Below are 25618 nucleotides of genomic sequence, written 5' to 3' on the forward strand. Positions count from 1 at the left end.
TAGATGACTTGAAAACATGATGTACTGTGGAACATACGGGCTCCTCTGAAACTAAGCAGTGAGGGTTCTCTAGACAAACTATAATGTCCCAACCATCAGTGTACCCAGAGCCTCACAAAGAATAGCTCCATGGACAGAGGTGGATCATTGTGTCTGCCCTAAAACATGAAACCTGCATTCACTTTATTCAACAGATCCTTGGTGAGTGGATGGAAGGGAAGAATCCTGCTTGGTATTTCTCTTCTTTCATGCAGTTTTTTTAAATTATTATTTTGTTTTTGTTTTGTTTTTAAAGCTCAGTTAAGATGGTTTAAGCTCTTTCATGGAACTAGGTACTATTTTAGACTTTTATTAGAATTTCTTTATGCTGCAGCATATATATATATATATATATATATATATATATATATATATCAGTATAATAATTCCAGGAATAACCTAGCTAACATTTCTTACAAAATTGGAAGAGGCATTTTTGAAGTTACAGAACATCTACTTCCTAGCAGCTTTCTTTTTTACCTCCTAGTTTCAAGCTACTATTTTCCATGCTTCCCCTAGGTTTATGCTATTGTGTGCCGTTCTAAAGTGTCAGCCCCAGGAGAGAGTGGTAAGAAAGGAGCAAAGGAATAGCTCACTACTATAAGGGGGTCCTATATTTGAAATACTCAGGGGATAAGAGTCAAAGTGAAAAAAGGTGATGAGTTAGGGCAATGGGTGTCCTATGGTAAGGGAAATCAACACAAAACAAACCTCTCTTATTCTTTTGAAAGTGCCACTGAGGCGAAACAGGCCTTTAGCATCTTCTTTCTTTACCCTGAGTTCCCTGGTAGGAATGAACTTGAGATGGGGGAGGATGTCAAGGATGAGTGTCATAGGCCTAAGTCACAGAGCTCAGGTTCAAAGTAAGCCTGAGATTTAATGCAAGACGGAACGGCTGTGGAACTAAAGAGTGCATCTTACTTAGAAACTGGAAATACAGAACTAAATATGCACATGTGCACACATGTGTCTCTTCTTTGTCTAGAGGAGTAAAGTCAGTCTCTTAAGTGATCATTATCACCACAATAAGCTTGTCAGAAAGGAAGGCAGTGGCCATAGCTGCCTGGTCTTCTGGGCTGGGTCAAGGGGATAGATGCTGTGGTTGATACAGGTATGTGCCAAAAATAATTGGCAAACAGACAGGAAAAGGAGAATGACCAAAATTAAAAGATAGGAGAAAGGAGAAAAATTTAACAACAACCCAAAAGAGAATATTAGGTGACCCTGCAGTTTTTCAGATGAAATACTCCCGCTTACACTCGCTCACTGTGTTTTGCAAGTCAATGTCATTTCTAAAGGAACTGTCCAAATTTTCTGGGTATTCCTTCTCCTTCATCTGGTTAGTACGGTGTGACTGCTTATGCTGGTAAAGGAACCGGGTCATGATGCCGATGATAGAGAAGATGATGAATATCACCACTGCTATTACTCCTGTCGATAAAGAGGAAAGAAAGAGAGAAGGAAATCATCAAAGACTGTACACTCAAAGGAGATGATTCAGTCTAGACAGGGAACGCACTTAGGAGAGAGAAACAAAACAAACCAAAAAGCAACAAACTCTGCCACATGCCCAGAACTGAAGACCAGCTGAAATGCGTTCAGTCTTCAGTTACTAAAAACCCCCTCTTTCAGGCTGGCCAGGAAGAAAGCCAGTCTAAATCAGAGAATGCCATCATTATAAATATGGACTCAGATTCACAAAGGATTTCTTGGTTATTTCTTCAAGACTTGATTTAAAGAATGAGACAGAATCATTTAATTAGAACATTTGTCATGTTTAATCATCTGTCATTTCTTGCAACTGAATATTTCAGAACTACTTTAGTACGCTAGAAAACCATAGTGAAGTATCCCAGACCTCAGTACATGCTCTCCTGATGTAAATTCATTTAGGGTTTATGTTCGCTTTGCTAAACATGTTTTGTTAATAATGAAATGCTTCCCAAACATGAGGGCATTCCTACACTGCTGTGCACTCTGCTAGGCATGGGACGGTTCAGACAGTATGCTTCTGTCGTTCAGAGATTCAGAGTCAACTGAAATGGCAGCCTTCTTCCAGGTAGGTCAGAATTCTGCCTGTTTTGACCGCATGTGATTTTACTGCATCTACTCGGCAAGCTGCCCTCGCTGACGCGAAGGTCTTGTCCCTGCCTTTGCCAGGAAGCCTCTCGGATGCTAAGAGCAAAGTCAGCAAAAGCAGGGTGACAATGTAGAAACTGGTGACTTTTAAAGAGAGAATGCTTCTATACATGAATGTAGGATTTTCAACATTAAAATATGAGAAGTATTTATGATATTTAAATATAAGTTTATTCCCAAGAAAGCATATATTCTGCTGTTTTTGTTTTTTTTTTCTAAGTAGAATGGATAATGATGAAATATGTTTCTTTTAGAAAGAAGTTTTGGACATCCTGTATTCTGATTTACATAAGCATGGACATTTGAGAGTTAAATATATTGACTGCACATTTTCCACTGATTTGTATCAGAGCTGGGGCCATGATTCAGACTGCTTACTTTTTTTTTTTTAATATTCAGAAACCACTATGCAGAATTTTCCCTGACTATTTTAGAACACGGCAGATTAAAACCACCAAAGTTAACAAACAAGAATAAACTGGGTGGTAGTGAGTGACTCCCATGATTGGGCTGCAGCTTTATGAGATAAAATACAGAATCAGTTTCTACTCCTTGACTACACAGACTGTTCAGAGTTGGAGGAGTTTTCCCAAGGGGTTGGGAGGCCTTTCCTGCTCTTAGAGACTCACAGATGCATGTAACTGGGTGGGAAAATGTTGGCAGTAACAAGTCTTTTCTCCCCTTGTCAAATGTGAAATTGTAGGAAGAGAAACAGGCACTACATTCTTTCCTATGTTTCTTGGTGCCAAACAAAAATCAAGTTGGGCTGTCTTCCTTAAAGCAGAAACTCAAGTCAGACATTCTAAGAACTTCCTTAAGGAAAATTCATGGTTTTCGTTCCTCACCACTGCATTTTGATGGTGCACCTCTGTGCTCCCACAACCATTTGCACTTCCTCCCTTGAAACACCACTCCTAGTTCCGTTGTTGCTGTGGGTTCATTGCAGGCAGCACCCATGCCTCACACCCATGTGTTCCTATACTTAGTACGGGGCCTGACCCATAGCTGAGACTCATTAAATAGAAGTTAAATGAGTGGATACTGCCGACTTTTAAAAGAACTCCATCTGGTGTGGATCGGTTAATCTAGCCTGCCAGAGGCTGTGATGGGGGCACCTGCTAGGGCCATGGCTCTTGGATGGCAATGAATTCAGTCTCTCGTGGGCATCTTACATTAAACAAGTTTCGGGAATCATTCTGTGTTGCAAAGCCCAGAAGGGAAAAAACAAGTTAGTGGAGGCAGCCGCCAGGTTGAGGCAGGATAAAAAGGGGTGAGACCGATAGGCTGTGAGAAAATGGAAAGACAGGGGAGGTGGGAGGAAGAGCTGAGCTCACAACCAAGCAGACAATATCTGTATCTGTAACCATATGTGCGGCTGGATTGGAAATACCATTCCCGTGGACTTCACCCTACTCATGAGATCCAACCCAAATCACTTGGTGGAGAAAACCGACAGGACTGGGGCTTCACCCATCTGTCTGCCCCAACATGGCTTCTTCCCATATGTTTTATTGGTGTGCTTTGTTTGTGCTTTAGGAAAACTGACAACTGGATGAGACGAACAGAGTGCACACTGCCTGTCGCTAAGTAAATGTTCCAGCTGTTGACTCAGTAGTCAGCTGCTGATGGATCAGGGGCAGGTGCGTCCATAGAGCTATGGATGCTGGGAGAGAGGGTGCCTGTGATCATACAGCACCCGTGACTACTCATGAGCAGGCTCACGGCCTTGCAGATCACGTGGGGTTCTCGGTGCTAGATAGCTATAATTAAGGAAGGAATCAAATACATTTCTCCCAAGTACAGAATCATTTATGTCCCCTCTGCTTTCAGCAACAAGGAATGGTTTACCTCCAATGACGGCCGAGTCACTTCGTACGGCATTAGTGAGTGGTTCTCGCTCATCCGTCTTCCCAAAGGGATCTGCAAGGAATAAAAGACATGGCACTTCACCATCACTCCACATACGGGAAGGAGGTGTACAATATGGACTTGAGATGACACATCTGTGGATTAGACCAAGTGCTCTCAAACAGTTGTGAGCTTGCATTTTTTTAGGAACCCAAACAAACACACACGGAAAAGCACCCGAGGTATACAACGTCCATCCCATAGTTCCGTGACCATTAGCTTCTATGTCAGCTTCTGAAACAGATGATGGTAGAACCCACCTGTATCTGCTTTCGCCTACAGCTTACCTCTCAGCCTAACCTAGAGGTCCCTCTCTGCTTTGTTGGACCCTCCGTCTGTCTTCATGACAATGGCCTCTTACCTCAAGCATGCATATGCTCTCTGCTTCAGAGGTTTCTTTAGCTGCACACGGATTCGGAGTCCATTGACAGGGAAAGACAAAAGTGCTGGAGGATTAACACCCCCAAGAAACCCTCACTGACAGAGACAGGGATTTCCACTATACATACATTAACATATATGGTAGAAGGAAAAAGAACATCAAATTTGAAGGCACGTAGACCTGTGTTTGAATCTTGCTCTGCCACTTGTTGGCCTGGTGCCATTGAGCTAGATACATTTTTAATTAACAAATCTGCAAATGTATTTAATGATACCCATATGTATGCATATAACACATGGAATTTTCAGGACCTATAGCGGCTGCCATCAGTATCCCTGTATCCTCAGGAAACGCCTACAACATGAGTATTATGTTTCCCACTTCACAGATAAGGAAATTAGATCAAAGTTATTTAGTAACTTGTCTGGAGTTCTATAATTCATCCATAGCAGAATCAGAATTCATATCAAGGCTAGTCAACTGTCACATTCTGTTTCCTTCTATTATACCTCACTGCTGCCAGGAAAACAACAAGCTTGGTGATGAGTAGGCAGCAGCAAAACTCAGTTCCCTTTCTTTGTTCATGATTAATAACTTATTTGGCAGTTGATTACCACACTTGATTAAGACAAATCCCAGGGACATTTCAAGACACCCATGATGACAGTGACTAAGGAAAAACAGAAAAAGTGTTTTAGAGAGTAGTAAAATAAGAGAAGATGCATGGATGATAATGCTGTGGGACTTTCCTATTATTACGGAAAGCTGATTTTAATCACATGAATTATATTAGTTCAATAACCAGCCTGCCTCTCTCTGACCCTAAACTCTTCAATACTCAGAGTGGCAGTCATTTAAAATGTGGTGAGTATATATATATATATATATATATATATATATATATATATATATGCATTGAGTTCTAATTACTCATCATATTAAAAGTAAGATTATATTCAATACATTTAAATTCAACCATGAGAAACCAGTCATAATTCTTAACTACCTGTAATCATACAAAGTAAAGACATGAGTAATATTAGCCTTTAACCTAGAAACTTTTTGGAGTTATCGAAAGTAGTGCTATCAAAAGAAGGCAGTTCCCCTGGGTATTCTCCTGTGTACCTGATGAGGAGTGCACCGTGGTCACTGCATTCACATCTGCATCCATCATGGAGCTGCAGCTGGATTCCGTCAGGGTCCCATGGACAGTCACGGGTGCAATGGTGGCATGACGCAGGGCTGCCTTCAGGGGTGCTACCTGGTTATACTGGACTGAAGACAGGCATCCAGCAAAACCCAGGGTGTTGGCTTTGGCAACTTTAGAATCCAATCCAAGATGTTCTGCAACATGAAAGACACTCCTGTTTTTTGTTTGCTTGTTTGTTTTTTCAAAGCATGCTCTATATCCTCTTTAAATAATGTCTAAAATTACAGAATTTTTCTTATAATTATTTGAGTAAGGGAAACCATCCCCTGTCTCTCTTCATCTTCTCTTCCCAAACCTTACTCCCACACTATAAGCATCAATTTATCAACCACATGTCATAGAAAACTATTAGGGCCATCTCTACTTTGAGATAACATTTCAAACTTCTAAATTCACATTCACGTATTTTATGAACTGTAGCAAAGACTTAATAAATCTGTTCTACACTCTAGATGTTTTATAAAATTTATTTCATTATCCCCATCATCATTTATCTATGGATGCTGGGGATTAGTTCAAGCACACTACAGTGCTCATTACAATATTGTACTCAAAAATGTCACAAGGAAAAAAAAAAGATGAAAAAGGGTAAAGAGAACAGAAGTCAAAGTGGCCCTTCCAGAAGTTTCTCACGTTCAGTGTTTTAAGTGGCCTGTGTAAACTGACCATCTATTCAACATTTTCACGTGCTTAGTTCTGTTCATGGTACTGATTGGGGAGCACTGATTTTCTGAGAGCAACCTTCCAAAGTATCTTGAGTCTTTGTAAAAGGTGAAGAGGCAATCATTTATGATTCACAGCAAGATCTAATGTCTTATTTTCTTCGAGATTTGTATTAAGATTACTCGGTAGCCCCTTTCTCTCTTTTAGCAAAGATCATTTGAATAAACTAAGATACAATTACATAAAACTGCAATACACATGAAATGCTTCTTTTTTCTCAAGGTGTAACAGTTTCAACCTACCTAAATGGATCAAATAGTTATTTTATTATGATAATCTGTTTATTTTCTGGAAGAGGGCAAGGGTAAGGACTTCCCTCTCCACCCAGCAGATTATAATTTATTTCAAATCCATAAATGGTCAAAGTGCCTCCATGTATCTCTAAGCAAAAATTATTTTGACAGCATGTGATAAGAATATGGAAGAAAAGGAGAAATTAACATTCCTTTATAATGCCTTCTTTAGTTTTGTCCTTATACTCTCCGTCTTCGACACCCATGCAAACCTCACTAGTTTATCAACCCTCTCTTCCTACTGGAAAAGGAAAGAAACCATGTGTATTAATTTTATGTAGCCATTATAAAAAATTACCACAAATGTAAACAATTTAAATGAAACATTGTAACACGACACAAATTTATTGTCTTATAATTTTGTAGAAGTCTGATATGGGTCTACCTGGGTTAAAATCAAGCTGCTGACAAGAGTGCATTTCTTCTAGAGGTTTTAGGGGATAATCCATTTCTTTGCCTTTTCTAGCTCCCATGAGCCACCCACATTCCTTGGCTTGTTGCCCCCTCCCCCGCTCTTCAGAGCCAGCTCTGTTGCATGTCTGTGTCATTCCTCCACAGTCACACCTGTTTCTAATTCTCTTCTGTTGTCTCCCTTTTTCACTTAATTTTTTTTTTGGTTTTATTTTATTTTATTTTATTTTTTTATTATTTTTTTTTAATAATGATTTTTTATTATATTATGTTAGTCACCATACAGTACATCCCCGGTTTTCGATGTAAGGCTCGATGATTCATTAGTTGTGTATAACACCCAGTGCACCATGCAATATGTGCCCTCCTTACTACCCATCACCGGTCTATCCCATTCCCCCACCCCCCTCCCCTCTGTAGCCCTCAGTTTGTTTCTCATAGTCCATAGTCTCTCATGTTTCATTCCCCCTTCTGATTACCCCCCCCCTTTCTTTATCCCTTTCTTCCCCTACTGATCATTCTAGTTCTTATGTTCCATAGATGAGAGAAATCATATGATAGTTGTCTTTCTCTGCTTGACTTATTTCACTAAGCATTATCTCCTCCAGTGCCGTCCATGTTGTAGCAAATGTTGAGAACTCATTCTTTCTGATTGCTGAGTAATATTCCATTGTATATATGGACCACAACTTCTTAATCCAGTCATCTGTTGCAGGGCATCTCGGCTCCTTCCACGATTTAACTATTGTGGACATTGCTGCTATCTCTTCACTACGTCTGTATCTTTGGGGTAAACACCCAGTAGTGCAATGGCTGGATCATAGGGTAGCTCAATTTTTAACTTTTTAAGGGACCTCCACACGGTTTTCCAGAGTGGCTGTACCAACTTGCATTCCCACCCCTTTTTCACTTTAAATACTCTTGTGAATACAGTGGGCTCACTCAAAAGTTCCAGGATAATCTCCCCATTTTATAGCAACATTAATTTCATTTGCAACCTTACTCCTCTTTGCCACTTAACACAATCACAGATTCTAAGGATTAGGACTTGGATATCTCTGCGGATCATTATTTTTCTTACTACTGCATGTCTGAGATTCCATGAGAATTTTCCAGGTAATGATAATGAAAATTCAACAGAGATGTAAAGTGACACTTCTTCAAAGGTTAAAGAAAATTGGAGTGGGGGAGGAAACTGAGGATTTCCAAATATTCCAATAAATATCCTACAGTAGTGGTACATATTTGTTACTCATTAGATGATCACATATATGTTTATGTTTATTTCTTAATATGGCCTTCAAAAGAGTGTCTCAAAAGAGACATCTTGAACATTGTTATGCAACAATCTCCCAGGCCAAAAAACTTTCTTTAATGAAGGCTGGGGACTCTTGCCAAATGGCACTAGAACTCACTGTACCCACCTATAATTCCAAATGCACATTCACTACTGATTGGTAGTTCTCAAGGGGGTAAAGTGAGAGATCAGAGCACTTAGAAGAAGAGGCAGAAGACAGGAGAAGAAACGCAGAAACTGGCATGAAGTTTTTGCATTGTAGGATTTCAAAGCCAGTGGAAAGTGACAAGTCTTTGCCACTATACCTAAAGGGTCTAAGTCAAAAGTGCCAGATCTCATTCCCAGAACCCTCTTAGAAAGGAGCCTATATCAGGGCCAAGGTCCTTAGAGGAGACCACTATAGTGACTGCTGGGAATACAAGCTGCAAGAACAAGAAAAAACACATGGATAAATTGGGGAAAATGACAGCAAATGACATTCTCTCCTTAAAGGAAGAGATGTTTTGAGTAGTCTTATGTCTAGGAAAGTGTATTTATTCTATATGTATAATAAAGATGGAAACCTGGAGATGTTTCTGAAAAGAAATGAAGAGGATAAGAATCCCTGATAGGAGAAAATACCCCTGGTATGAGGACTAGATATAATGATTTCTCAGATCTTTACATATATGGAGAGGCAATAAATAAATAAATAAATAAATAAATAAATAAATAAAAATAAAAAAAAATATTAGGATGACTCTAAATTATTTTTCCTTCTTATAACCTTGTTAACTAATATGTGGTAGGGAGTAATCATTTGCTAAAAGAAATTTAAAAGCTGGAAATACTCGATAGTCCCCATCTATTAAGTACCTATTATATAACTATGCAATAATCATTTTTAAAGTATTTTTTCTTTTCCTCTCAAAGGTTCTTCCAGATATTTGTTACTATCATCCAAAATTTACAGAAGAAGACATTGACACTCAGAAAAGTTAAAAGATTTCAAAAAGATGGTGCGGTGAAGTTGAGGCTCAGCTGAAGTTGGGGTTGTAACTTGAAACACCGAATTTTTTTTTTTTTAACTCTTCCTGTTCAGTTAAACTCCCTCCGCTGGAGACACCTGGTTTGAATTCCATCTCCACAACTTTCTGTGGATTACTGAGTAATCCATTTTCTGGGTTTTAGTTTCTACATCCCAGAAAATGGAGATAACAATGCTAACTTGTTGTCAATTCCTTTTATTTTTTTTTTCTTTAAGATTTGTTTATTTTACAGAGAGAGCATGAGAGACAGAGAGCTCAAGTGGCTGGAGGGGCAGAGGGAGAGGAAGAGAGAGAGAAGAAGACTCTCCTCTGAGCTCAGAGCCCTATGCGGGGCTTGATCTCATGACCCTGAGATCACAACCTGAGCCAGAACTAAGAGTCAGATGCTTGGGGCGCCTGGGTGGCACAGCGGTTAAGCATTTGCCTTAGGCTCAGGGTGTGATCCCGGCGTTCTGGGATCGAGCCCCACATCAGGCTCCTCCGCTATGAGCCTGCTTCTTCCTCTCCCACTCCCCCTGCTTGTGTTCCCTCTCTCACTGGCTGTCTCTATCTCTGTCAAATAAATAAATAAAATCTTTAAAAAAAAAAAGAGTCAGATGCTTAACCGACTGAGCCACCCAGATTCCCTTAATTCTTTTTATTTGTAACTAAAATTGAGTTGAAATGTTATAGTATAGTAGTTTCAGGTATATAACATAGTGAATCAACAATTATATATATTACAAAATACCATAAGTGTAGTTATCATCTATCACATGTTACAACAATATTTTTGACTACATTCTCTATGCCGTACTTTTTAGCCCTGCAGCTTCTTTACTTTATAATTGGAATTTTGTACCTTTTAACCCCCTTCACCTATTTTACCCATTCCCCCACCTCCCATTCCTCCAGCAGGCACAGTTTGTTTTCTGTATTTATGGTTCTCTATCTATGGGTCAGTTTTTTTGTTTGTTTATTTGTTTTGTTTTTTAGATTCCATATGTAAATAAAGTCATATGTCATTTGTCTTTCTCTGTCTGACTTATTTCACTTAGTATAATGCCCTTGAAATCCATCCATTTTGCTGTACATGGCAAGGTCTTATTCTTTTTATGGTTGAGTAATATTCCAGTGTGTGTGTGTGTGTGTGTGTGTGTGTGTGTGCACGTGTGTATGTATATATATATATACATACATATATGTATATATATATATAACACATCTTCTTTATCCATTCATCTGTCCATGGATATCTGGGTTGCTTCCATATCTTGGCTATGGTAAATATTGCTGCAAAAAACAAAGCAAAAACAAAACAAAAAACTTGACTTGCTACATTAATTTGGAAACACTCATCTCTTCAAAGAAAAGTTATGCCCCCTATTAAAGCAAGTGGATTCTTTTAGCCACAAAATGTACAACACTTCACATGGTCATAAGTATTTGACACTAAGAGTTTAGTCAAGCCAATCCAGGCTGATTTTAGGCAGGAACTTTATTCTGGATTAAAAAAAGAGAGAGAGAGAAAAGATCAGCCATGTGCCAAAAATAGACATGGCTCTAGGATGTAACATGACATTTGCTATATATCAAAAGCCATTTATGATTTTTGAATCCTAAAGTGTCAAAATACAAGCCATGCAGACCCATTCAACCCAAGCTTATAAGAGTAAAATGTTGTACCAACATAAAATATAAATAAAGGAAGCCAATATTAATGGAATGTAGAACAGTATATACAAGTAAGGAGTTTTTCCCTCAAGAGTTCATTGTGGCTTTTGGGTAAAAGAGAAGTAGTTTGAATATGTAACTACCAGGAGTATCCAAAGTAGCCTGCAGATAAAGCTTTTAATCCTTAAAGGGGAATATTAAACAATATTAAAAAAAAATACTTGGCATTTACTTAATGCTTTATGCTTTTCATGGTATGTTTATTTTATATATCCTATGTAAATATCCATCCTTGTGAACTGACAAAGGGTGAGATAGTTATATCCAATTACCAATTATTAAAACTAAGACATAAGATCAAGAAATTGTCTACAGCAAATTTAACCAGTCCATGGCCAATGCTGGTCTGGGACCTAGGCCTTTTGGATCTTATCCTCCTTTTTTTTTCTTTTTTTTCCCCTATTACATCATACTTAACACCTTTCTGTAGGTATTGATTGTTGATAACATGAACAGAAATCTCACCTCTGTAGCTTGACTTACAGCCATTTACTAGCTCACTTGCATCCGCCCATCCACCCCATCTGTGCTACACACGACCTGAACTGCCTTGTCTTACCGGAACAGGCACACGCTCTGCCTAGAAGGCCTTTCTGTCCCTTAACTACCTGGAAAATATCTGCTCCTTTGCTGTAAAACTTACATCTACGTACTGGCCACCTATGGCAACCATGCTCTGTCTGAGACAGTGGACTTAACAATTGTTAGCAAGCAAACATTTCCCTATCTCTGTGAGTTTTCAGTTACTTTGGAAGATTAATTTAACAGACGCCCAACGGTTTCAGGCAATAAGCCTTATGGTAGGGGCAGATCACTGGGGCTATGCAAAAACAGAAAAGACCCTGAACACAATCTAGGACAGTGGAGATCAAACTGCGTGTGCAAAAGAATTTCCAGCAAAAGGTAGGAAAATGCTTTCCTGGATCTCTAATCATTTAGTAGGTGGGTCTGGTGTGGAGGTACCCAAGAATTTTGCATTTTTAAAGCACATTCTTAGACACATATGATATGGATGTTTCATGGACCACACTGAGAAACACTGATTTAGCAAAGATGGCTTGAAATAACTGTATTTAAATAAGTGCTTGAGTGATGAATAGACAATAATCATGCATGAGTGGGTGGGCGGAGTGTTCCAGTAAAGCCTGTATATGGTCCACAATGAGAAAGTCCAGCATATTTACAACACTGAAAAATCAAGTTAACTCCGCCTTCAATTAAGCAAAAGATGGTGTTAGAAAAATAAGCAGGAGCCAGGAAGAGGCATTTTGCTTACTTCTATGACCTTATTTATTTCACGATATTGTTTCTAAGTCTGTCCCCTGACAAGACCGGAAGCTTTCTGCTTTTAGGAGAACTGTCCTTCTCAGATTTCTACCTTCATTAACCAGGACACAGTGCCCAACACACAGACTGTGCATTTAGTAAACACTAAAAGGAATTAATGAACGAAAAAAATAAATGTTTCCTAATATAAGCAGTAATGCAGCCTAATCAGAGATATTTACATACATTTCAAACTTCTTCATTCTGGCCACTGATCAGCATATTTTACTTTCACATTCACACTCAGGACATGTTATGTGGACCTCTCTTTGATGAGGCTGGCCAAGTTCATTAATATTTCATCCAGCTCTGCCAAGAGTTCACGTGCAATACCCTCCTCTTGTTACCTGGAGCTGAATGTACTGTTCATATGGGCTCCGCGTGGCCTTGGACATGCAACCGCATGTCATAGTGTCTGTCCTCTTCAGAATGACCCCATACATGGACTTTAAGAGTCAGGGCCTGCACATTCGTTCTTCATGTGGCTGAGGAAGCATCTCCCAAACCTACATGACAGCCTCATTTTCTTTAGTCAGCCTGGAAGTCCCTTTCTCAGTGAGTACTTCTTTAGACACCTTACTGAGGAGCACATGCCCCCTTCTCTTTCTCTTAGTCTCTAGCACTGAACCCAGGTGATTTCTTTACTAATTCATATCCTCAAACTTTGTAATTGCTGTGTATGTTTATTGATTTAGCTTTTATGCACCACATTAGACAACAAGTTTTATGAAGAAAGTGTGCTTATTTGCCTACCACTAACTACCTATTTTCTAACATAGTATTTCAGACATGGAGGTTGTTAAATAAATCTGTTGGATGATTGACAGAGTCCGCATGGCACACGGTCTGGCCCATAATAGGTATTCCATGATTTTTTGAGTAAAATACATAAATACATATGCTAATGATACAAGAAGACTAAAAAATAACCAGGCCAGTTCAGTAAACAAAAGTTCCACCCTTTAAAAATTCATTATTTGAACTGAACAACTCAGTAGCTGAACTATATTTTCCATTTTTATTTTTATTTTTCTTAAAGATTTTATTTATTTATTTGACAGAGATAGAGACAGCCAGCGAGAGAGGGAACACAAGCAGGGGGAGTGGGAGAGGAAGAAGCAGGCTTCCAGCAGAGGAGCCTGATGCGGGGCTTGATCCCAGAACGCCGGGATCACACCCTGAGCCGAAGGCAGACACTTAACGACTGAGCCACCCAGGCGCCCCATATTTTCCATTTTTAAATTGGGTTGCTTTATGTGCCTGATGCAAAGGCACCTTTATAGATGTAAGATAGAGACTACTGAATCAGTAAAACCTTAGCAACAATATCCAAATTTATAAATTCTAGATATCATACCCTCAATGCTAATTCTGCTTCTTTTCCAAAAAGAAATCACTTTTCTGACTTTAAGACTGGGATTTGCAAGCTGATATATAGATCCATTCTTTGGGATTCAAAGAAACAAAAATAATTCCTTCTAGGGTACTAATCATTTGATGTGGGGTCAGAACCAAACTCACATGTATTAATTTATACCTATGTTGTTTATTCCATTAAAGGAAATGAGCAAAACTGGGGTCCTGCATGTTTTAACAGAATATCTTTTAACAGAGTCCCAAAATAACCTGTAAAAATATATTCTACTCTGATACGGAATTGTTAGTCGTGCAGTTAAAAGCACCAAGAAGAGTAAAAGCCATTCTGAGCATCTTTAGTGCTCTGATGTTATTTCTATTTTTTTGTTTACAGATTTAAATGAGGCAGGGAGAGCTCTGGGCATGGAAGGTGAGGGCTCCTCCTCTGTGGCTGTCTCAGCCTCAGGCTGGAGCAAGGTGTCTCTGCACTTCCAGGCATCATACCATCACCCACATCCAGATCCAGCAAAGTCCAAGTGGGGGGAAATAAAGGCTGCCTCATCCTTCATCCTGTGTTTCTTTTTAAGAATGAAGAATCCTGGGGCACCTGGGTGACGAAGTTGGTTAAGCATTGGACTCTTGGTTTAGACCCTTGGTTTCTGCTCAGGTCATTATCTCAGGGTTATGACATCAAGCCCTGTGTGGGGCTCCATGCTCAGTGCGCAGTCTGCTTAAGTCTCTCTCCCACTCTCTCTGCCCTTTGCCCCCATGCACATGCTCTCTCTCTCTCTAAAATAAGCAAATACACTTTAAAAAAAAAAGAATGAAGAAGTCTTTCTCAGAAACACATCTACTTCAGTACCCTGCAGACTTCCGCTAATTGGCCAGATTGTGTCATGTGCTCAATCTCCGGCAGTGAAAATGGACTATAGTCATTCGCTTGGACCGGAAGTTCTTAAGACCTGTTTTTGGTCTCAAGAGCCATTTCTACTCGTAAAAATCAGGAGGAGATTTTTAGATATCTATATCCTTCTAGTATTAGAAATGAAAACTGAGGAAATCTGAAAACAAGAACAGCACACACTCCATTAGCTGTCCGAGTAGAGATATCATCACGCATCTTGTAACCCCTGAAAAACACCATTCTACATGTGTGAGAGAACATAACAAAGGCACATAATGTCTAGTATGAAAATGAAGATGGTTTTAATGTTGTGAATTCTCTGAAAGGGTCCCAGGATCTCCCCAAACCCCACCCGCAATGACCCTTGTATCAAACTTTGGAAACCACTCCTTCAGACCAATTAGGAGGCATCCTCCAGGATTGTAGATGGAGGAAAACTTTCCAGGAGCACATGACTTCATTCAGGAGCATGAATGCTTGAAAAACACTGGAATTTTGGTAGAAAGGGGGAATGAAGTCAAAATGGATGGTGATTAGGCAACCAATACTGTGAGTTGCATACACACAAACCAATCCCTGGAAGTCAAGCAAGAGACAAATATACACACACATATATACATATATGTACATACATAAGAACCCATCTAAATGACATTAAAAAACAAAGTCATTTCAGCAAACAAAAGTCCTACCTTTTAAAAATTTTACCTCTCCCCACATGTTCAGCTTAAAAGGCAGTTATTTTTGATAAGCTATTTATTGACCTTTTATAAAGATTTTGATGTCAAGATTGAATGACCTAAATTTCACTGCTCTAAATAAGGAAAAATAGAGCTATTCTTTAGGGACTGAATGAGGACCAGCCATGGGCAAAGTTGTCCCATTGGTGATGATTATATTTGATGTTGCTTTTTTTTTTTTTTTTTTTTGGTGCCAATCATCTATTCTGGTGTGAACCTGTATCACATACCTCATCACACGAGACATTATTATATGCCTATGTCACTCAGGACAACCTTTGAAATACTGCTCCATAGTAATACTAGGGGTACAAATTATTGAGCACCTATCAGATTAAGTGGTAAAACATCAGCTTTAGGAGTTGGAAAAGACAGAGTAGTGTGGAATTATACCTTCTCTGTAATGAGGAAAGTAAATTCATAGAGATTCAAAGGCACTGTAGCTAGAACTTCTGACTCTTCCATTACATTTTTCCTCTTATGTATCATACTATCCCTTTGAACCCACACACCAGAGCTTAATAACTAAGCCCCCAGCATAGCTCGCTTAGTTTACAAAACGGTTTATCTTATAATTTTAAACAATGAATTAGTATACTGTAGATATATTGTGGTATGATGAGGCTACAGAAAACCTCTATAAGGAAGAGCTGTCTTCAGGTCTACTGGGCCAAGGCCTGGGCTTAGGGCTGGGGACCTTAGGACAGAGGCCAGTGCAGCCTGAACTCTGTGTCCCATGGCTGTGTGTCCTTAGGAGTGACTGCATCGGCACAGTCCAAGGGCCTGGTACCTGAACTTTCTGGGAGACTAACACCATCTATGCTGCTCTTAGGACCTTGTTGGGGGAGGGAGGATGTATTTGTCTTTGTATCTCAGAGTATCATCCAATGTGCAGTTGATGACTTTGTCTATTAAATAAGCAGGATGCATTAAAATAACATTTGTGACATGTTAACCATGAAGAACACACTTCATTTCTCTAGGCTTCAGTTTCCTGGTAGGCGAAATTGAGCTGACCATGATATACATTTTGACGTTTTGGTTTTCAAGATCTATGGTGTGGTAGAAAATAATAGTCCCCTGAAGATGTCCACGTCCTAATCGTCAGAACCTTGAATATGTCAGTATATGTGGGAAAAGAGACTTTGCTGATATGATTAAGGTAAGGGTCTTGAGATGCATAGATTGTTCTGGGTTATCCAGGTAAACCCATTGTAATCACAAAGGTCCATATAAGAGTGAGGCAAGAAGTGTCAAAGGCAGTAGCAGGAGATGTGATAAGAAAAGCGAGAAGTTTCAGCAATTTGAGGCAAGTTCTGTAAGCCAAAGAATATTTGCAAGTGACCATTATAAGGAAAAGGAAAAGGAAAGAGATTCACCCCTGAAGCCCCCAAAAGGAGCACGCCCTGCTTAATATTACCTTCCTAAAGCTTATTTAACACTTCTAACCTCCAGAAGTATATGACAAACTTATGTTGTAAGCCACCAGGTTTGTGATAATTCGTTACAGCAGCAAGAGGACAGCAGTGCACCCAGGAACATTCTTTGTGAATGTTAAACTGGTTCTGTTTCTACTTTTAAAACTTGCTTAAATACTAATATTTTAGTGGATACAGAACAATGGTAATTTTCTCATTTAAATTATTTCCATTCAAAAAGTTGGTGATTGCAAATTCTCCACTTTGTATGGCTCCGAACTGCCCAAATTTTAATTACCACAAAGCTCTTCCCAAATTCCTAACCCACAAAATCATGAAATATTTTTAAATAGATGTTGGATTAAACTATTAAATTATGGGATAGTTTGATGTCCAGCAAAAGATACTTAAGATTCTACCTCATGCTTGGTGTGAGGATTAAGCTGACATGTTAATTTGATTCAACTATGTCATTCCATCTTCACTTTTCATGTGCTAATTTTTTGTATAAGATAACAAGTTCTGTGAAATGGGGTTTATATTGTATATACTTTTTATTGAAAACTATATGGTGTAGTGGAATAAATATGATCTCTGGAGCCAGGCAAATCTGGTTTGCTTATCACTTCAGCTAATTAATGAATGGCTGGCTGAGCGTTATAGTTTGAATTCTTCCAAAAGCAGACTCTAAGGCAAGCAGTAGAGTGTCAGTACTTTATTTGGGAAGTGAAGGAAAGCACTGGCAGGGTGGGGGAGAAGATAACGTGGAAGAAAACTAGTGATGTATGTATGCAATATCATACCAACCAGAGGCCAACTAGAACTCGATCCTCCTGGGAAAACACTAGAAGAAAATGTGGAACACACACACACACACACACACACACACACACACACACACATCAGATTTATCTGGACTGGTGGCAAGGAGCTGGGGTATTTATACACTAGATCACGTTATCACTGACTGAGGGTTTTTCCCAGCACACGGTAAATCCCTGACATGTCTGGTCTGCCACGTAAACAGGCAAAGCATGCTTTAGTAGCGAAAGAAAGCCTTTAGCAAAATGAATGATTTCAGGTGCTAGAAACTGGAAATGAGCTGGCATTAAAACAGAAAAGGCAAGTTACTGAAACTTAATTTCCCCATCTCTCAAATTAGGATAAAAATAACTAATCCAAAAAGTATTATAATACTCCCAAAGTCCTATCCTTGTAGAATTCACAGATATCATAGAAGAAAATTGGGGAAATAGCTGAGATCAGTAGAAGATAGTTGACTGGAACTCATTCTATTGAAAATAACAATAAATAACTCTTCAAAATATTTATTTCAGTCATCCTAGAAACACCAGAGATAACAGTAGAGATACTACTGTCTGAGTTTAAACCACTCAAATACTTTAATAAAAGCAAAATGAATATACTGAGCAAATGGAAAAAGAATAAAAACTTGTGTGACATGATTATAATGGGAAAGCACCTGCTGCCATTTTTATCCTAGCAATTGGCATTAGCAGTAACAGATAAGAGAATGTGCATAGGGTATTATACATAACTAATGAATCATTGAACAAATGATGTATTACACTGTGAACATAATTAAAAAAAAAAGAGTATTTGCATTTTAATTTGATCAATAAATATCAGCCATATCATATAGGGGCACTTGAGTATATGACCACAAAAACACCTCACGCTATAATACCACAGCTTAGAAAAGAGCTCTCTAGGTAAAGAAGACAAAATGGTGTATTTAAGAATTTTATCTCCTCCTTGATTAAAACCATCTATGCCTTTCTATTATATTACAGAAAATCAAAGAAGCAGTCTTGACATTTCAGGATCTGGACCTGCCCATTCATCTCATCCTATCCCCACTGCCTTAGTAGCAGAACTACACCTTTATAAGGGGACACTCATGTCAGAGAGTAAAGATGTTATATCTCTATCTCTATCTCTATCTCTATCTCTATCTATCTATCTATCTATCTATCTATCTATCTATCTATCTAATCATCTATCATCTATCATCTATCTATACATATATATATATAGAGAGAGAGAGAGAGAGAGAGAGAAGGAGAGAGAGAGAGAAAGGAGGAGCAGAGGGAAAGCGAGAAAGGGAATCTCAAGCAGAACCCAGAACCCAACGCAGGGCTTGATCTTATGACCCTGAGATTATGACCTAAGCTGAACTCAAGAGTCAGAGGTTCAACCAACTGAGCCACCTAGGTGCCCCTGAGAGTAAAGATATTATAAAAGAAAGAGGAGTTAGGAGGCCTGGCTTTCTTTCTGGCATGACTTTCACAGGACTACTTTCTACGATTTCCATTTTCAGATTTCCATTCTGTAACTGTGCTTCTACTTAGCATTGAAATATCAGTTAGTCACTGTGTGTTAAACACTGTGTATGCAAATATATAATGCATACATACTCTTACACACACAAAGTTATTTAGGTATCAAAATAATTCTGAAAGGTAAGCAATGATTACTCTTGCTTTACGGATAGGAAAACTGAGGCCTAGATACAATAAGGAAGTTGCCAACGTCTCACATAAACAGTGTTTGAGCCAAGCTTGAGCCAAGCTTCAGGCTTGTCCTGCTTGATGTCAGAGCTCATGCTCTCTTGTTGTACTTTCCTGCCTTTTCAAAGTATGCACGTTTCACTGCATGCACTCAGCTACTCAGATGAGTCCCTAGCTGATGACTGATAAATAGCTCACTACTGAATGAGAGGTATAGATCTAGCAACACTATTTGGGGAGGTGGGACCACTAAGATAAAAAAAAAAAAAGAATCGGGCACATGGCTGGCTCAGTCACTTGAGTATCTGGCTCCTGATTTCAGCTCAGGTTATTATCTCAAGGTTGTGGGATCGAGCCCTGTGTTGGGCTCTATCTTGAGTATGGAACCTGCTTGAGCTCCCCCTGCTTTCTCTCTCTCTCTAAGAATAAATAAGTAAATAAATAAATAAATAAATAAATAAATACCAAACCAAAAAACACACAAATAAATAAAAATAATAAAATAAAATAATAAATAAATAAATAAGATAAACCCATACTTCAATGCCTATGGAAGTGCTGCAAAGAAAGCATTCTTATGACCACTGAAGGTATCTGTCCATGAGCCAACCAAGGAAAAATGTTGAAACTTTGCATTCAGGGCTTTTCGATGTTACTGACATGTTGAAAAGCAAACTGCAATTGCTAATCACTTAACTACGACTCACAGAATTCTAGAGGTTCCAGGGCAAGAGCCCAAGGGAAGATACATGTTCTTATTCTAATTATTTGATATCTGAGGCTTAGGAGGATAAGATGTAGTAGTACGGTTGCCTCTTCCAGGATGCACACAAGTAGGGTCTTCAAGAGAATAAGCAAGAGTCCTCTTTAAAGATGTCTATGGATTGACAGGGAGGCATGGGGAAACAGGTTACCATGCAGGATTTCCTAAATTGCTCTTGTTTGGCTAAACCATGGGTATGATGGCTTTCCAAATATAGCAATTCTACTCCTAGAGATCTGCCTCAGAACACTGAAAACAGGCATTCAAATAAATACATGTACATACATGTTCACAGCACACTATTTGCAGCAGCCAAAAGGTAAAAACACACCAAATATCCACCCGCAGATAAACAGACAACAAAACAGTGGTATATCCACACAATGGAATGCTATTTAATCATGAAAAGGAATAAAGTACTGATACATGCTACGATGTCGCTGAGCCTCAAAAACTATGCTAAGTGAAAAAACAAAAACAAAATGAGACACCAAAGGTCACAAATTGTATGATTCTATTACATGAAATATCCTGAATAGGTAAATCAATAAATATAGAAAACAGATGAGTGCTTGCCTACAGCAGGGAGGAAAGGGGAATGGGGAGTGACTGTAACTGGTTCAGGCTCCCCTTTATGTTTAAGTTTGGGAATTGTATATAAGTAATGCTTGCACAACATTGTGAATGTACTAAATATTACTGAATTGTATACTTTAAAATGATAATTTTATGTTATGAGAATTTTATTTTGATAAAAAAAAATACGAATAAAGAGAAAGGGCTACAACAGTCTATTGATATGTTACCTTGGCCAGGCAACAGTCTGCTGTTATTCAAACTCCAATCCAGCTGTTGCCATAAAGGTATCTTGTAGCTGTGAATGAAATCCATAATCAGTGGACTGGTTATCTTAGATAATCTGTGTGAGTCTGATTCCATCGGTTTCAAGGATTTAAGAGAGAAGTGGATCTTTGAGCTTTGCTGAAGAAGAAATCCCACTGTGCACAGCCAAGGCCTGAGAGTTCCAGCCCACACTTCTCAGGGGCCCACCCTGAGGACTTCAGAGCTCATGCCAGCCTCCAGGATCATGTAAACCTGCTCTTTGCAGTAAGTCTCAATATAGTATACAGTTAGGCTTCACTGGCTGAGACCTGACTGATATGAGTGGGTTCTAAATTTGGAATGTTTGGAATCCAAAAGCCTTTTGTTCTGTTACAGCCAACTCTGCCGTGATCCTCTCACAAAGACAGAAATCCTAGAGAAAGAGAAAAATAGCTCCAAGCAGTGCGCTTTAGAACTTCAACTGCCCATACCTCTTGAAGAAATGAATAAGTGAGTGCTATGATACTGTGGGATTATGACAGGTAAGTGAGGGAAATGCCCACAACTCAGGCCACTGGAAACAAAGGAAATACAAGGACTTTTCTGCAGCAGCTAATGAGCCCTACCAGTGTTCTTCTCATCATGACTTTCAGAACCTCCCTCCTTCCAAGCAGGAGACTGGAAAGGTCTTTCCTGGGAAATACAGCTAACCCAAGAAGAATGACCTGAAGATGCAATTGGAGTTTCTCTAATTAAAGGCCCAGTCATTTTCTTCAGTGTAGCTCCCATTCAACACATGCTCACCGGCTCATTCTTAAATACAGGCAAAAAGCCTGGGATCATTAGAACGCTGAGAAAATCCTCCGATCAGAATAATGGGGATCAAATGACATAACAGAGAAAAAAACAAACTTGGGACAAAGTAACTATGCAGAAATAAGCAGAACACAGGGACACATACGCATGCACACATACAGAGACCAGTATACTCAGAATGATAAGAAAAGATAACTCCATTTTGAAACCCCATGTTAATATGCAAGAGCTAAGCTTCCCATTTATAAAAATTCCACTCAGACCTCAGAAGAATCACTCTACCAATAACCAAGGCACCGACCTTCCATAACATGGCAAAGTAACTTCCACAGATATTGTGAGCCCTTGCTGGATAATGTGAGCCCTTGCTGGATGGAAGATGCATATGAGCTTTCCTGTTCAGAGATGAAGAGCAGCTCACGCTATGTGCATTTGACATCTATGTGTTTGCAAGGTGCCTCTAATGGAAAGACCCCACCATTTGGCATAGCTAGAAATGATATGTTCACAAACAAGGGCCTGACCTCCCCCACCCAGAATCAGTACAGAACAGTAGGTGAACCGTATCCTGGCTACAGATGGTTTAGTTTTGATTCCTCCTTTCTCTGGGCTCTTAATGCCTTTAGAATCTGATTTCCATGAGTTAGAGATTAATTGTTGTGTGATTACTGCTTGCATGCACTTTCATGTCTCCACTGAGCCCACTGGATTTGCAAGGGCAGAAGCACTTGCACACCCTTCTCCAGTCATCTTTGCACACATAGCTGCCAGGATCTGCACCACAGCAGGGGCTTGGGAGGTGCTAGTCAGTAAGCTGATTGTTTTTTTCTCACTCCTTCTCCAGCCTCACTTTGGTCAGCCTGCTGCGTTAGTAACTCCCCAGCTCTGCTGTGACTGTGAATAACAGGAGACCTGATTGTTCAGCTGGCATCCAAAACCCTGAGTCTAGTTCCTCCAAACTATTCAAAACCCCTCAACTAAGCATGGCACAGAGTGACTAATTGCCCACTGTTGTCCAACATTGTTTCAGTTTTAGCACTGAGAATTCCTTGTACCTAGTCTCCCGCAGACCAGAATGGTTGTTCACTCTAGCACTGGATTATAAAATGAGGAATATGAACCCAGGCATTTTCCTCCTGTACTGAGAACAGGCACTCTGTAATACACTAGTCAAATGAACTGTATTGTAAAATGCATATGGGGAACAGACACAGCACAAAGGCATGTGCTGTGACATGGAAGTGATAAGAATACGGATAACAAAAAGTCCCTGCATTCAAAGACCATAGTTTTCTCCAGGGAAACAGCTACATACACAGGTAAGAGACATAAGCCACGGAACAGTGAGCTAAATCAGGATGGGGAGAGATATCCCACGCAAAAGTGGACTAACGCAGAAATCGCCACACTGAAGGGTCCAAACTGGACTTTCCCAACACAGTCTGGCCTGTGGCTCTTTGCCCTGTCCTTGATGATAGGGATTTCACAAATCCAAAAGCAGTTGATCAGGCCTGGAGTGCTGGCTTAAAGGGAGTGTGTAATGTATCAGCTTTATAATCCACCATGAGGCCTGCCTCAAGTTAGTGAACATGAGCTCAGGCCTCACCAGAACTTACTGATTTCCCTCTGCAATGACTGACCAAAGCTACAACTCAGTTCCCATTCTGTTGTGCTCCTTTCCAGTCCACCTTATACTTCTATTCACCTACCCAGTGAATTACCCAGATGTTTCAATTTCTACTTCATAAACTTCCCCCGCACCTGCTCCCAAGTCTTACTGCTATCTTCTGGTCTAGGCTCTTGTCCTTTCCTACTCAAAGGACAGATATTAGCATAACCTCCACACCAGTCTCTCTCTTCTCCATCCTACCTGTTACCCATGAAAGAGAGTTACGCCAGCAGCTCTGACCATGAGAGTTTCCCTCAGTGGTTTCTGCCATTTATATAATGAAGTCTGACCATTTTGGCAGAGCACAGGATTTCCTCTGTAATATGCTCCCACCTGGACCTTCCTGTTTGCCTTTTTGCTCCCTACTTTCTGGTACAAAGGAGAACATCTGAAGATGGCCTATATTCATTGTTGCTAGCACCCTATCTTTGCCTTCTGATTGTCTTATTTGGTTTACACTAGTCCTTCCCAAAAATGAACTCCATCTATTGAGACCACCTCTGTGTTCAAGACTAGGGTCAGGGTGATCTGTTTCATGACACTACTCCAAATCATCTTAGCTGGAAATGATCTTTCTCTCTCTCTCAAGAATCCTAGAAACACTGAGCAAAATTACTCATATTGTAATCATTAAATGAGGGTCCTACCTGCATAGATTTGTGTTTTATCATCTTAGAAGCAATGATCCTGAGGCTGTATCCCTTTAAAATATTCTCAGTTGCATTTAAAATCTTGCCTTGTGTACTCAAAAACTGCACTGAATTAATTACCCACCAAGAATGCTTGGGTGTAATCCTCCTAATTCCAAACATCTATATAACATTAATCTTTTAAGAATGGAATGGCCTATGCAAAGTTTATATTCTATAGAAGTATTTTGGAAAAAGCAAAGAAATAGCTGGGAAAGCTAAAGCACATATCCAAGTCTTGCATAGATTAGAAAAAGTCATGATACATTTTACGGGATCGACTTAAGCCAGAAATTTTCTAAGTAGAAAGATTTACTTATTTATCCTTCCCATTGGAAAGCAGTCAATGGGACTTTTTCTCAAGCCAAAGATAGAGAACATTAGCATATTAGCTACAGGTGTCAAGTCCTGACAGTGATCACTTGGGAATAATCCCTGTGGAAGTGAAATAGAAAAAAAATGCGAGGATTCAGAACAAATCTCTCCTAATATCCCATAATTACTCACAAGTGGAAATGAACTTCATGCCATCTCAACCTGTTTTAATATTTTATTATTGTTAATGACATCTTCCAAAAATAAAACCCTGGTGGACTAAATGAGTAACCAGTGGTCACAGACCCTCTTTGCACCTTGATTTTCTCTCCACACCATGGGAAAACATCTAGAATTCTAATGTGTGTTTGTTCCACTGTCTCTTTCAGCTTCTGACCAGGCCGGCTCTTCCATTCCCACTGAGCTGGAAAGAGGTAACTGAAGGGCTGCCGTAGAGTTCATTACTCAGCTAGGATTCCCTTCACTTCATTACCTTGTCAACGGTGACATTTATAACATTGTCCCAGATCCCCCAGGCCAAGGGTAAACAAATCAATAGCAGGGCCATTGACAAGGAAAAAGGATACCAGCTGAAGGAAATCAATAGGCAGGATGGCTGTATGATCTTATTAACAATAGCTGCTGTTTTCAAATACCACTGTGAGCCAGACACTTTACACACATTACCTCTTATCTTTATCACCAGTCAATACAGCAAGTATTACCACTGCTTTAGAGATGAGGATGCCAGGCCCAAAGAAGTGAAGTTAGTAGTGACATAGCTAGCAAGTGACTGTTACAGGATTTAACCCCCATACTGTCTGATTCCAAGCCCATTAATTTTCCACCTCACAGCCAGGTACCATTGTAAGGAAAAACACAGTGTATAGGGAGCCTAGAGATCTTCATCCAAGATCAAGCTATAGCTAATTGAGTTGTATGGCCTTGAGCCCATTAATGTGTAGTAGAATGACCTTTCAATTCCTGTAACTCTAATATTTACACATTATCCATTGCGTTTTCTTCAAGAAATGCTAAAGGGTACTTAATATGTGCCTCCTGATATAGTAGCAAGGAGATAAAGCATAAATAAGACTCAGGACCTATCTTGGGAACCCCATGATTC

The 25618-nt window shown here is 39.4% G+C and overlaps 1 protein-coding gene across 1 annotated transcript in view; it reads right to left on the minus strand.

Annotated features, from left to right (window-relative positions):
- Window positions 1-423: 423 nt before the first annotated feature.
- Window positions 424-25618, minus strand: part of CNTNAP5 (contactin associated protein family member 5) — a 773827-nt gene continuing 748632 nt past the window's right edge. The window contains exons 22-24 of the mRNA XM_087853915.1: window positions 5594-5812; window positions 4027-4098; window positions 424-1470 (exon numbers count right to left, since the gene is read on the minus strand). Coding sequence (XP_087710041.1) covers window positions 1274-1470; window positions 4027-4098; window positions 5594-5812 — 488 coding nt within the window. The 3' untranslated portion in view covers window positions 424-1273. The remainder of the gene's footprint in view (window positions 1471-4026; window positions 4099-5593; window positions 5813-25618) is intronic.

Source organism: Ursus americanus, chromosome 1, assembly GCF_024610735.1.
Source record: "Ursus americanus isolate L20-20 chromosome 1, mUrsAme1.1.p, whole genome shotgun sequence".
NCBI lineage: Eukaryota > Metazoa > Chordata > Mammalia > Carnivora > Ursidae > Ursus > Ursus americanus.